This window comes from Balaenoptera musculus, chromosome 3 (assembly GCF_009873245.2).
Source record: "Balaenoptera musculus isolate JJ_BM4_2016_0621 chromosome 3, mBalMus1.pri.v3, whole genome shotgun sequence".
Taxonomy (NCBI): Eukaryota; Metazoa; Chordata; class Mammalia; order Artiodactyla; family Balaenopteridae; genus Balaenoptera; species Balaenoptera musculus.
In genome coordinates, this window is record NC_045787.1 from 65,254,879 (window position 1) to 65,269,974 (window position 15,096).

Consider the following 15,096-nt stretch of genomic DNA (forward strand, 5'->3'; position numbering starts at 1 on the left):
CCTCCCCAAATTTCCAATTCATTTTTCAAAGATTCTTTTAAAATATACATTTTTTTACTTTGAAAAATATTCTCAAAATGACTTGCCTGCTGTCCAGTTTCCCACATAGTTGAGTAGTGACTAAATTTATGGAGTTTAAGTTGGTAAGAGTTATGGCCTTAAGGACAATTCCAAAAGTGATTTCAGAGATGTACCGCTGGCTGGTTAAGTAGAAGAATTTAGAAATATAACCATATTTTTCTTGTTTGCTTTTACCAAATGTAGAAAGTGTTTTTAAAGCCACTTCATGGTGAATAAACAATACCAAATCTCACTTTGCTATATAATTCCCTTTTCCTTCTAAAATCACTGAATAGAACATTAACAATGGCTGATGATAAATATAATTAGAATCTGTTCTTGTCAAATAGATTTGAAAAACAAGTAAATTAATGTCCTTGTGAAATAAAGTTTTCCTGTACCTTTCCCTTTGATGATTAAATGGTGCACTTTTCATTTTTCTTTGACCTCAGAGTTAAGCAAGTTCTATGAAATAGAGTTACGCAGGGCTTTGAAGGATCATCCATACTTCCCAAATTTAAGTGAATCAAAACTATTGAAGACTCATAATAACCTCTCATTTAATATTATTAAAGATCTCCAGGAGAGGGAGATAGGGAATGTTTCCTAGAAAACCCATTCCAATATCCTATTACTATCACTTTCAGTTTTTCCAATTATCTAAATCCTTCGCATTAGAATTTGAGTCCATCTTTCCTTCTTAAGTTGGAGACCAAAATCTAAATAACAGCGTTTCTACTATTGAAAACAACTGTTCGGTTGTCCCTCAGTGCCTCTCTCAGTTGAAACAATTTCCTTGTTCTGAAATTTTAATTTCGAGGCCTCTATTCACCTATGCCATCTTGCTTTGAACCCTCATTGTTTTTCACATCCCTCTGTTGGATTAAACTTGGAGCTAGAGATAGTGGTATAGAGAAGGCTAAATAAGTACCCACCACTTCCTATGCTATCTTTCTTATATATCTGTTCATTTTTACAATTGACCTGCCCTTCTAACCTATGGTCAATATGTTATATTTTTTGTGCCCTAGATCATAATCTGACCATAGGTGTCAAAACTTATCCTTCCCAAATTGGTATTTTTTAAATGTCTCTGTTTATTGAATTTGAATTGGTTAGCATTCAATCACTCGTAAAACTTTAAAAATTAATTTGAATTCTAATCTCAGTGTTCCAAACTTTACTCTTTCCGCAACCATGAACCTGGAATCAACTTATTGAATATCCAGTGATTTCCCTATAATGTAGGCAGTATGGGTATAAGTTAAATCGACCATCATGCTGCTAATAGGGTTTTTATCTTTTATTAGGAAAATCTGCCTCATGTCTCACAACAGAAGCACTGGAGAAGATAGTCCATAGGATATAAAATACCATAAAGTACAGTGATGTGAAACATCTGTGTGGCAGACAGCTGCAAATGTTGGAAGGGAGCTTTTGTGGGAAAAGAATCCTGCTGCTTTCTGTTGGCTTCCTCGATAATGAAGTTGAAGGGACACTGGTAGTTTTCCAGGGCAAAAATTTCTCCACGTGAATCCTCCTTCTGGAGAGACACTTTTAGAATAATCTGGAGTTGTGCTTTCACCTTTGTAATAGTCATCATTAATACACTGGCATTTATTCTTAAGATATTTCTTTGTAGATATTTGTGTTTTTTAAAGTTAGTTCCTTTGTTTTGGAACAGTTGAAGCAAATGGCGCAGATGCTCAGATATACTGAGTTGTGATGGAAATCAGCTGTTAAGTTGATGAAAAAGCAACCCAACCCCAAAAGGAAGTCTGAGGTTTTCCATTCCAAATAGTAGAATTAATCAACTTAATTATAAGCAGGCTTTTAAACAGGGCTCTCAAATTATTGAAAACCCTTGTTTTTGAAAACAAAGTCACATAGATCCTAGCTTTGTAAAGGAGATTCTCTGAGACATACTACTGTCATATTACTGTGTTCCAGGCCTAGAGGAAGGCAACACCAAACAGTTCAGTAATAATTGATAATGACAGACAGTTACGTAGTTTTTGAAATCTGAGTCCTTCATCTTTAAAACGCTATAAAAGTATTTTCATAGCACTGTGGAAAGTTGCTAACGTAGAACTTGGGCTGGAGCATAGGAAGACCTGATTCACAGGCCCTCTTTTGGCCCTATTGCAGTTATCACCTCCTTTTAAGTGAATTTCATCAGCTATGGAACTACTCAGAGGGAAAAAGCAAAATTAGCTTTTTTGTTGCTGCTAATAATAATATGATTAAATTTTCTCTAATGTGCAGTGTGCTAAGTGTTTATATTATGTTTCCATGGGAACTTTCTCTGTATGTACATTTTACTGTTTCCCCAAAGAATGCAGTTATAAAACAAACATGATATTTGGCAGTTAAATGAGGTAACAGTTATGGAATTTCGGAGGATAGAGAATTGAATGAAAAGAAAAATAGTCAACCTCACTTAGGTTCCTTAAGTTGTTCATGTCAATCAAAATAACAAAAGCTTCTTCCAGGAAATGAATGCAGAAAAAACTTTCTTAAAAAAAAGTTATTTAACATGTTTTTGGAGAGTCCGATTCTTTTTTGTTCTGTTGTTTAGTTTTGTTTTAATACAGAGGGATAAAAAGTGGCAGACTAAAGAATTTTTAACTACATCATAATGAAATGGCCACCAAGTTTTTGTTATAAAATTGATGAATCTGGGCTTTAAAATGGTCTGGGGAATGACCACAGCTAATAACAGCTCATACCAGACAAAAAATAGGAATCTGTTACAGCTCAAGTCTGATTTACAGCAAAATCACATCATTTTATCATTAAATTTTTAAAATAGACTTTATTTATTAGAGCAGTTTTAGGTTCACAGTAAAATTGAGGAGAAGATGCAGAGATTTCCCATATATTCCCTGCCCCCATTCACGCGCAGCCGCCCCCATTATCAACATCCCGCATCAGAGTGGTACGTTTGTTACAACTGAGGAACCCACGTGGACACAACATAATCACTCGAAGTCCATAGTTTACACTAGGGTTCACTCTTCGTGTTGTACATTCTGAGTTCGGACAAATATATAATGACATGTATTTGCCATTCTAGTATCATACAGAGCAGTTTCAGTGCCCTAATATCATTAAGTTTTGATGGAGTAGCTGGAGCTCAAAAGTATCCAGTTTTGTTTTCCAACGACTCTGGTTTGGGGATTATTAAGAGTAAGCCACAAGATATTACAGATACTACAGATATTACAACTTTTATCAGGGGAACAGGCATTACCCATACAACTAGTTTTAAATCATATAGGATGTAGCAAAACAATGACTACAGATTTCCTCAGATCAGTTCCTTCTGAGTCTAGTGGCAATCAGTTTTTGATTTTTGAAAATCTGAATTTTAAAAAAAGAACAACAAAATCTTTATGTGCTAAGCTGCTGCATTTTCTTTATGTTGAGATGGAATCTTATCTACAACACTCTCACTTTTATACACAACTTAAATTTCTTTAAGCAGGCCAGGCCATTCTCTGTAAATCTGGAGGCATTATAATGTAGCATTTTATGATGACATGTTACTTTTTATTGCCTGAGCCCATTCTTTCTGATGCTCAGGGTTGTTTCCAGTGATTTGTAATTACAGAGCTAAAATATATCATGTGGGTACTTTACTTCCTGTTCTATGTTTGCATTTCCTGCTAAAAGTAAGGCTGGTACCAAGACCCTTAAGAGTTACAAACATAATAGGTAGAACATAGAACAAGAGGTAGAACTACAACAAATGCCAAGCAGCCTCGGCCAGAGGCATTTTATTATTTATTATAAACAAGGCTACTCTGAAGACTTGAAAGGAATATGAAGACAAATGTCCAACACCTGGGATCAAGTGAATAGTGGTGTTAATATCCTGTTATTATGAAAGCCTCCACATTATGGACAATGTAATCATTGATATGTAACTCGGGTACATTTGATGTGGCTTTTTTGTTGTTTTGCAATCTGAGGCACTCCCTCTCCCCAGAGACATTATGTAGCTAGAGACAGAAGCCTCCAGAATAGTAGCACTAAGTCCTCCTACTAGACTTCAAGTTGCTGCGGTAGTTTCTGATAAATAACATACCTACTGTTTCCAAACTCTGCATTTATTTATTTATTTATGTTTAACTTCTCCTTATCTTAAAACTACATAGTATTCACTTCCCTTAGCCAAGAACAGTCATTCATACCTATGGGTAAAGCCCTTTCAGTATAAAACAAGTGATCAATTTGTGATGATTAAATGTCCAATTGTCTGTCTTCGGATTAATTTAAGTATAGTTTTTAGACTCCTCTCCATCAGAAAACACTTTGGGGTCACCCCAAAGTACACAGCAGCACTTAACAAACACACTGGACGTACAACTTTTTCTTAGTGACTTGTCTAATCAACTCTTTGAAATTATTTTTCTAGCTAAACAGAATATATCAGAGGCTACAACCATCGAACTGAATATGCTTGCAGAAACTGCCTCACTCACTTTATCGGAAGAACTACAAACGGGACCCGACAGAACTACACCAATCGTCCCTTTAATCACCGAATTACCTGTCATTACAACAAAGTTCCCTCCTGTGGGAAATATAGCCAATTTTGAACAGAAAGCCACAGTTCAACCTCTAACTATCACACACAGAATAGCCACGGAATCACCCGCGCCTGATGGGAGTACTAAGAAGCCTTGGGATATGGACTATTACTCACCTTCTGCTTCAGGACCTCTTGGAAAGCCAGACATATCTGAAATTAAGGAGGAAATGCCCCAAAGTACAACTGTCATCTTCCATCATGCTACTGATTCATGGGATGGTGTCAAGGAAGATATACAAATACAAGAGTCAGTTACACAAGTTGAACAAATAGAAGTGGGTCCCTTGGTAACATCAATGGAAATCTCAAAGCACATTCCTTCCAAGGAATTCACTGTACCTGAAATGCCATTTGTATCTACAACAATGACCCCGGAATCCAAAACTAAAAAGAGAGCAGTAAGCACAGTCTCTGAATCAGTGACCACAAGCCACTATGGGTTCACCTTGGGAGAAGATGATGGTGAAGACAGAACATCTACAGTTAGATCTGGTCAGAGTACCTCGGTCTTTAGCCAAATACCTGAGGTCATTACAGTGTCAAAGACTTCAGAAGACACCACCCACACTCAACTAGAGGAGGTGGAGTCAGTCTCAGCACCGACGATTTTTTCACCTGTAACTATGCCCGACAGTGATGGGTCATCCATGGACCACTGGGAAGAGAAACAAACTAATGGTAGGATAACTGAAGATTTTCTTGACCAGTATATGTCCACCACACCTTTCCCATCACAGCATCATACTGAAGTAGAAATGTTTCCTTATTCTGGTGATAAAAGATTAGTTGAGGGAACATCCACAGTTATTTATCCCTCTCCACAAACAGGAAGAGAAAGAACAGAAACACTAAGACCAGAGATGAGAACAGTTACTTATACAGATGATGAAATACAGGAAAAGATCACCGAAGATTCATTTATAGGAAAAATAGAGGAAGAAGGCTTCTCTGGAATGAAGTTCCCTACAGCTTCTTCAGAGCAAATTCATCATACAGAGTATTCAGTGGGAATGACCAAATCTTTTGATTCCCCAGCACTGACAACAACAAAGCTAAGTGTGGCACCGGCAGAGGCAACAGATGTGGAGAAAGACTTTACGACAACTCCAAATGGATTAGAAACAGATGGCTATCAAGATACCACAAAGTATGATGAGGGTATTACAAGAGTGCATTTGACCCAAAGCACTTTAAATGTGGAGGTGGTTACTGTATCAAAATGGTCATTGGATGAAGATAATACAGCATCAAAGCCTTTAGGGTCCACAGAACATGCAGGCTCTCCAAAATTGCCCCCTGCCTTACTCACCACTACGGGAGTGAGTGGAAAGGGTAAAGAAATCCCAGGTTTTACTGAAGATGGAAGAGATGAATTCGCTCGTATCCCAGATAGTACTCAAAAGCCATTAGAGGAGTTTACTGAGGAAGACACAACAGACCACAAAAAATTCACAGTTAGATTTCGGCCAACTACATCAATTGGCATCACAGAAAAGTCAACTTTGAGAGATTCTACGACTGAAGAAAGAGTTTCTCCTATCACAAGCACGGAAGGCCGAGTTGTTCATGCAACCATAGAGGGAAGTGCTTTGGATGAAGGAGAAGATATGGATGTCTCTAAGCCTGTATTTACTGTCCCCCAGTTTACACACACTTCAGATGTGGAAGGATCGGCATTTTTTAATTATAGTAGCACCCAGGAACCTACTACTTATGTAGACACTTCCCATACCATTCCTCTTTCTGTAATTCCCAAGGCAGAATGGGGAGTGTTGGTACCTTCCATTCCGTCAGAAGGTGAAGTTCTAGGTGAACCCTCTCAAGACATACATGTCATTGATCAGACTCACTTTGAGGCTACTATTTATCCTGAAACTATAAGAACAACAACAGAAATTACACAGGAAACAACTCAGGAAGAGTTTCCATGGAAAGAAGAGACTCCGGAGAAACCAGTTCCTCCTCCCAGTTCTACAGTTGACACAGCCAAGGAGACAACAACGCCCTTGGATGAACAAGAGAGCGATGGGTCAGCATACACAGTCTTTGAAGACAGATTTGTGATAGGTTCTGAGAGAGTCCCAGTTTTAGAAACAACTCCAACTGGAAAAATTGAGCAGAGTATGTCTTATCCACCTGGTGCTGTCACTGAGCCCAAAGCAAAAACAGATGGAGTGGTAACACTAATACCAAGCATGGGGCCAAAAGTATCTTTAAGCCCAGGGCCTGAACAAAAATATGAAACAGAAGGTACCAGTCCAAGGGGATTTGTATCACCTTTTAGCACCGGTGTTACCCAGCTTATAGAAGAAACCACTACTGAGAAAAGAGAGAAAACATCCCTAGATTATACTGATTTAGGCTCAGGATTATTCGAAAAGCCCAAGGCCACAGAACTCCCAGAATTTTCAACAATTAAAGCCACGGTTCCAAGTGATATCACTACTGCTTTCAGTTCAGTAGACAGACTTCACACATCTTCAGCATCTACTGAGAAGCCGCCTCTCATTGACAGAGAACCTGATGAAGAAACAACCAGTGACATGGTAATCATTGGAGAATCAACATCTCGTGTTCCTCCCACTACCCTTGAGGATATTGTAGCCAAGGAAACAGAAACAGATATTGATAGAGAATATTTCACAACTTCAAGTACTCCTTCCGCCACACAGCCAACAAGACCACCCACTGTGGAAGGCAAAGAAGCCTTCAGACCACAGGCACTTTCCACTCCAGAACCCTCAGCAGGGACAAAATTCCACCCTGACATAAATGTTTATATTATAGAGGTCAGAGAAAACAAGACAGGTAAGTCTTTGCTTTCTAGACATACCAGTCAAGGCAACCAGCATTTTATCTTGAAAATTACTTTTGGAAAAAAAATATCAACATGCCAAATGCTGCCATTAGAAGATAACTGGAGTGTGAAAAAATTCTGTTTTAGCTTCATGTATTTGTACAAGAATTGGAAGAATATGTTAAACAATTTGGAAGAATGTTAGATATTATTTTATTTAAAAAGTCATAAGAAGCCCTGCTTTGTCATCTAATATAACCAAATCATCACTGTTACATCACTTCAGAACATGCAGAACAAAATGTTTTAATTTCAGTGTCTTTCCATGTGTTACTACTCAAGTGTAGTACTAGACTGTGTTAACATTCCATTGGTCTTTAACTATTAACCTTCAGTACTTACACTGTGGACAGCTAAAACCGTATTGCATATCCCTAGGGCTGATAAAAAGACATCTAAAGGTTTGTTTTGGGTTTTCTCTTCCATGATTTGCAGGTTTATTATACAATTTTTAGGGTGGGTGATGTGGGTCTGTAGTTTAAATGTTATTTTAAAGAAAGTTCAACATATTTTCAAGCTGTTGTCCTTGGGTATTTTAATGAGGCTTTACATATTTAGAACAAATACAGTCTAGCTCAGTTCTAGGAAATGCTGTCATCTATTGTGTCAAATATAATTTCAGAAAGTGGATATGTCAGCATTACCTCTGTTCCCTAAAAACCAGGCTGTAATTTTATTTATTTTATGATTTAGTTATTTTATCTCTAGGAATATTCACAGTGCCTTCTGTTCTGTTCAAATATTTTATATATCTCTCTGGAAAAATTCTTAAAAGCTGTTTCTTTACGTTGACTAATACTTGCAATTTTTATCGTCAAACATAACTTATTCCTTCCTAAAGGTCAGTCCCCTGTATCTTCTAAATTCGGTAAGCTGAATTGCGAATACATAGCATATGCAATTCAATAGATCTATTCAGCTTTGTTTGTCTTTTTTTAATTTAGAAGTTAAGATCATTGATTTTAGTTAAGTTGCTGTGTTTTAGTTTTAATATGTGGATTAAAGGAATAAATACTCATTTTTTCCTTGACCTGGCTCTGAGAAGTCAGGCTAGAAGAATGATCTTGAGCAGGTTTTCTCTCTTAATGTTGGGCTATACCCCTCAAGGTGTCGTTTTTCTTAAGAGGGATGCTACCCTCATTAGCCCGCTCAGGGGCACACCTGTTGGGAACACAGGTGGCTCTAATGTCAAGTCAGCTGGCTTCCAGTGCTGTTAGATGGTAACTTGGCTTCTATCACCCAGAACTTTCTCCGTGTAAAAGTTCGTGTGGGGCAGTGGACAGTAGAGAAGAGAATACACTCCCAGAATATTGACGTTAATCTCCACTTCCCAATACCGTTGAACGAGACCAGGATTGGAGCATTATTTTCCTGCTAATAATGCTGTTTCTTGGAAACCATAACATATTTCTTCTCTCTTACATTCCTCTTCCGCCTCTTGGAGCTGGAGTTGGAGAGAGAAGGCGAGCTGCCAAGTAGTGGGAATGAGGATTCCTGTTAGTAGGGTTGGAAAAGTGACAAGAAGATATTACTGTGAAAAAGAAAGAATTGAAGAGAAGCATAGGGATTACTATGAACGCTTAATTTGAGAATTAAAAAGAAATACTTGAATGACTAACTATACAGAAGTTTTTCCCAATTTAGATTACTCTCTTGTTAGTGTAGATACTACACTGAATCAAATGATATAGAAAACAGTAAAAAAAAATGTTCTGCATTTAAAAATTCTTCTAAATGGGAAACTGTGCGTTCAGGTGAGGATGATCAAATTACAAAGTGGAAAAAGTGAAAGTCAATCTCCGTGGAAGAATTGGCAGTCATCAGGGAAAAACAAAATCTAAGTTTATAAATGGTTACTTGAAATGGAGGGTCTGAGTAACCTAACTCAGAAACCATTTATACAAAGCGTGTATTTTTTATCTGAATTGTCAACTTAATTCAGCTGGGTCTGGGAAACACAACTGGGTGTTTCCTCCTCTTTCTTCCACTTTTAAAACATGTGACCATGATTTCCCTTCAAACTAATTTTTGTTCAGCATTTATAACAATGGGTCAGAAAACTCTGTGGAAAGGGAATACTTGGTTATCTCCTTCGGCACCGGGTTCCAGTGAGTGGGGCGGGGTCTGGGGGTGAGGATAGGACATGCCTCTATCTAGTTCCCTCCCTCCATCTCTCTCTCTTTCCCACCACCCCGGCCCCCTCATCTATCTGGCTTTTTTGTGTGCTTTATATATGCCATTCTCCTTAAGAATAAAAACACTGTTTATTGTCTTGATAAGACAATGAGGTTGACTCAGATCCAACTGCTTTACTTATACTCATTTGTTTCCTGTGAGAAATTTAATTTTTCAAGGATTTTTCATTTTGACAAGGGCAAACCCTAAAGCAGATGTTAAATTAATGAGTTTTAGGGCAGGTGTACATTAATAAGGAAAAATACATATGTGCCTGGAAAACCAACCTTTTTATGTATTAAGGCACATTTTTCCAAACTGGAAAATCCTTGGTACATGTACAAATTTATATAAATCTATTCATAAACATAAAATTGAACTCTACACATACTGTATATTCAAGTAAGCAAAAATACCATGCATGCTACACTAAACCAAGGCATTCATAATTTTTTTGCTGCACTCAGCAAGTCATATAAATCTTGATTTTTTAGAAAAAAGTTTTACTATTATGAAACAAAACATGCTATGCAGGACATGTTTATGTTATATTCGTTCCAATGGATCTTAATAGCAACTTAGGGTGCTATTGCTAGAGGGCAACTGTAGTTAGCAGTTAAACAAAATCTGAAGGAACTTTTCAGCTCATAAAACTTTTATGAGCTGAAAAATGCTATAGGGTGGGTTTAACAGTGGTTCAGGGGATACTGAAAATATGACTCCTGTCTGTTTCAGGAGTAATTTGCACACCTGCGTTTGAAAAATTATTGAAAGGTTTTCTTTGTGAATATGTATGATGTCTATAGAGTTTAAAGGCATAGGAAGAGTTTTATCAATTCTGGACTTTTTTTCCTTTTTTTTAAAGAATGTTCCTCGAAATCATCTGAAATGTCACAAGTTAGTGTAACAGGATTCTGAATGTTTTTAAAAACTGATATACTGTACCTTTAACTCAGAGAATAATGTGGAAGTGTACAGATGTTAAATTTAACATTATTATGCAAATGTTCAGGGTTATAACCTTAAAATAGGTGGCTTATTAGTTTTTTTAAACAAATTCGTGTATACTACATACTATTTGTCAGGCCTGCTTGTTATTATTTTCTTGCCAGGTGTTCCTTTTTGCTAGTTTTATAATTTATATCTATCCAAATCTAAGTGTAAGACAGGTATTAAGCCAATATTAAACTAAAATTATATATATATATTACATGTTGATAAAATTATTAATGAAATGGCATTAAAGATTAATGTGGTTTTGAGAAGAATAATTTTGGCCTCAAAATTAGAGTTCATTTGGCTCTGTTTCCTTATTGAGAATTATGGTACTTTATTGCTGACATCATTCAGAAATAATTCCCATATGATTAATCCCATCTGCATTTTTGTTTGTACATTCGAGAAATGTACATAGAGATAAAGATTTCTTTTCTGAATATGATGCTGTTGAGGAGAGGGGAAAGAATAAGGGACGTTAGTTCTGAGAACGGGATATCTGGGTAAACACCAATATTTATACCATTGATTGCACAGTCATCATTTTTTGAAAGGTAATATTAGCCCAAGATAGCCTCATATAATTTTTTAAAATCACATTTTTCATTTTTATAGAATTTATTATATAGGAAAATTATTTTCAGAGTTTTAATTCTAGGATCAGATTCCTTTCTTCAAATAAAATGTTATTCAGGGCCTCTATATTTTGAGTAGATAAAAAGAGTGGCTGCTCTGGTTAGTGTTTGAGGGGGGTATCAGGAGGCCCGCTTTCTTGGGACCTCTCCCTCACCCCCAGTGACAGTTTCTAAAGTAACATGTACCTCAGAACACAGCTAGAAAGAGAATGATAACATGTAGGTAATTCAAAATAAGCAGCAACATTTAATTCCTGAATGAATTGAGTTTTGTAAGTAAAAACGTTTTCTAAATTGGCCTAATTATCTATCTATCTATCACTATAATGATACACATTTATTAACTTTGACCATTGAATAACTCTGTATGATCCCGAATAAAACAAATTAAGCAAATCTAGCTTCAGTCTTATTGATACCTATGTGTAATCAAAGTCATAGATAATTACATTTCAGAGTATGTGCAGAGCAAAGTCATCAAGCACACACTTAGAGTCTGATACTTTCAGACCACTTTTTATATATTTTATCATGTTTAAACCTCAGAGATAATTTGTGGGGCAAGTAGGGAAAGTATCGCAGATGGGCGAACGGAGGCACACTGGGTCTGACACTTTGGCACTGGTCTATGCCTTGGCGCTCCTTGGAGCATTTTTGCAGTGAGGCAATTCTCTCCCCTGATGAACTCACAGGAATAATGACTCTCTATTGGCTCAGGTGCCCCCCTGTCCATCAATTTCTGAAAGAACATAGACTCTGGAAAGACTGGCTTCTCGTTGGCATTCTATTGGTTTAAAAGCAGATGGCTTATATTTAGTTTGCTGCTAATATGGGACACTGTGTGTGCTATTCAGATACCTGCTATGGCAAAAGAACAGCATGCTGAAATCAGTAGCTCTGATTCTGGGCTGTTTCTCTCCTGCAGAATTTTGGAGCACTTCCCTGAAAGTGGATGGGGCGGGTGCCTGCACATTTGAGTGGTTCCCTTTGCTGGGCTCCAGCTGTGGCTTCCTTCCAGAGAAGCACATTTTTTTCTGCAGGGAATTAGGATGGCTTCCCCCATTTCTTCTTGGCTGTCTAGAAAAGGATTGAGTTCTTCTATTAGTCAAATAGTGAAAAAAGAAGAGACTGTCTATCTTCCTTTCGCTTCTATAGTAGGAAAAACAGAATTGACCTTAATGTTTCTAAATTATTAATGAGCTTAACACTGCACTACAGACCAAAAGTTACCTTTTTACAAAGTCCTCCTAAGTGAAATATTTTGTACGTATAACACATACGGTCCCATAGAGACACACATACAAACATACATAGAGTCTCAATTTTTTAAAGCTTTTTTTTTTTCTAATTTATTTTATTTAATTTATTTTTGGCTGTGTTGGGTCTTTGTTGCTGCACCCGGGCTTTTCTCTAGTTGCCGCGAGCAGGGGCTACTCTTTGTTGCAGTGCGCAGGCTTCTCATTGTGGTGGCTTCTCTTGTTGCGGAGCACGGGCTCTAGGTGTGCAAGCTTCAGTAGTTGTGGCACGTGGGCTCAGTAGTTGTGGCTCTCGAGCTCTAGAGTGCAGGCTCAGTAGTTGTGGTGCATGGGCTTAGTTGCTCCGCAGCATGTGGGATCTTCCCAGACCAGGGCTCGAACCCGTGTCCCCTGCATTGGCAGGCGGATTCTTAACCACTGAACCACCAGGGAAGCCCTACTCTCAAATTTTTAAATGCTCTATAAATATTTTATTAACCCACTAATCTCAAGGAAAAATTTAAGAAATTGAAATTGTATTTCTCACAGGTTGAGTTTTACTAATAAAAGAGATGTTCCATAGATAGCTAAAAGGAACTTGTTGTCTTCTTCCTAACATGAACCAATGCCTATTCTTTCTGAAAATGGCATTTGCAATTACAAGTTGCTGTTATCAAAACTACTACTGAGGTGGTGCGTTAACCAAAGGCAGATACCACTTAGTTCTTATTGGCAGTGACATCTAGAGAAAGGCATACACTGTCTTCCAACAGAGTACAGTCAATCAAGGGTTCTCTTCAGGTAAAGCTACAACATGCCTTGTTCTTTAACAGAATTAAAAGGGGCAAAAAATAAACATAAACCATAGGCCCTGCTCCCAAGGATTTGAAATGTATTTTGGGGAGCCAATATTAAGACAATCAAATATAATTGCAGTACAGAAACACATAATTACACACTTGGTATGAGGTACTAATTGTGAATGACAGATGAGGTCAGCAAAGAAGGGATCAATGAATGCAGGGGATTCAGAGAATAGTTCATGAGGAGGAAGATATATAAGTTAGTCCTTGTTGGAGGGGTAGATCAAAAAGAAATTACCAGAAACTAGTTATTAGCCAATTGCTTCCCAACAGAGGCTCACCAGTGGGGCTAAGGAGCACCAAGTACAATCAGGCATTTTTCCAGATAGGGCTGGGATGACAGAGCGGGCATCCCTCCTTCAGAAGATGAATGCCTTCTTAGGATTCACCTAGAAACCTATACAGATTCATGGATACCAGAGATATTCAGGCAACTTCCTCAGGAGGGATTGTTCTCACATTTTTCTGTTTTTTAATGACTGATACTTTTTGATAAAGATAGTATCTTCTGTAAGTTAAATATGTTGAACTTTTCAAAATACATCCCTATGAAGTATCATGGTTCAGAGTTACACACTTGAAAAGTTAAATGACAGAAAACTACTTTTTAAAGAGTGGGCTGCATGTTCTAAATGGTGATCTATAGGTTTATGACATCTTAATTCAAGTGAAATTTGAATCACTAATATTACAGAAGCAAGTGCTGGGGAATCTAGAGTCAGTCTCTCCTTTGATTCTCGGCAATGTGGGCCCAGGAATTTCTTAAATTTTCTGTCAGAATTTTTTGCCAGTAAAATGGATGTAGTGGTGATTATTGTGTAAAAAGAATAATATTTCCTAAATTCTGACCCATATTCTTTTTTCCAAACCACAGGGATTATGAAATAAAAAGATGATTATATATATATAAACACATATATGTATCCAAACATATATATAATATACACGTATTCAACAAATAGTCAAATAATTGCCATGCACTAAGTACTACACTAGAACTGGATTTCTGAAGCACACACTGTCTGATATTCTGAACGACCATGGATAAATAGTTGGTTTGCTCCATGGGATACATGGAAGAGGCAGTTGATGTAGTGGAAAGAACCTTTGGAAACAGACCTGGGTTCATGGTCAACATTGTTATTTGCGATCTGTTTGGTCTTGAGTAAATTGCTTGATCTCCATAGACCTCAGTTGTTATACCATTAAAAATACATGCTAATACTACAAACTCACCAGATTGCTTAAAGGAGAAAGGATCTCTTCCAGGCCTTGCCAGTCATGGTGGCAGACACATCGCACATTTAACACTCCTTAAGTGACTAGAAAGCACCAAGCACAGTGCCTGGCACATGGCAATGACTTAGTACAAATTAATTCCCTCTCAGCTTTAGCACTTATTTCATTCTGAACTTCTAAATGTAGGAAGATTTAGACTGGTTTGTATTAAATAGGTTAAAAATGGAATTATCTTAAAATTCGAGATGATTTATACCAGGGAGCCAAATATAATTATACTATAGTATCTGCTTAACTGCAAGAGCTTGTTAAAATTTTAGTCTTCTATGGATCGTGTTTGTCTAGGGTGATGCCATTTTGGGTGCAAATCAGAAGCAGCTGCAGCCCTTATTTAAAATTTAAATATAGTTATAGTATTGATTCTATAGTATCTACATGT

At 37.2% G+C, this 15,096-nt stretch overlaps 1 protein-coding gene across 3 annotated transcripts in view; it reads left to right on the forward strand.

Moving 5' to 3' along the window:
* Positions 1-15,096, forward strand: part of VCAN (versican) — a 115,448-nt gene that overhangs the window by 47,765 nt on the left and 52,587 nt on the right. For 2 of the 3 annotated variants that reach the window (XM_036846077.1, XM_036846078.1), the window contains exon 7: positions 4,481-7,465. The exons of the other annotated variant lie outside the window; for it this stretch is intronic. In XM_036846077.1, the coding sequence (XP_036701972.1) occupies positions 4,481-7,465 (2,985 nt within the window). The remainder of the gene's footprint in view (positions 1-4,480; positions 7,466-15,096) is intronic. 3 annotated transcript variants of the gene reach the window in all.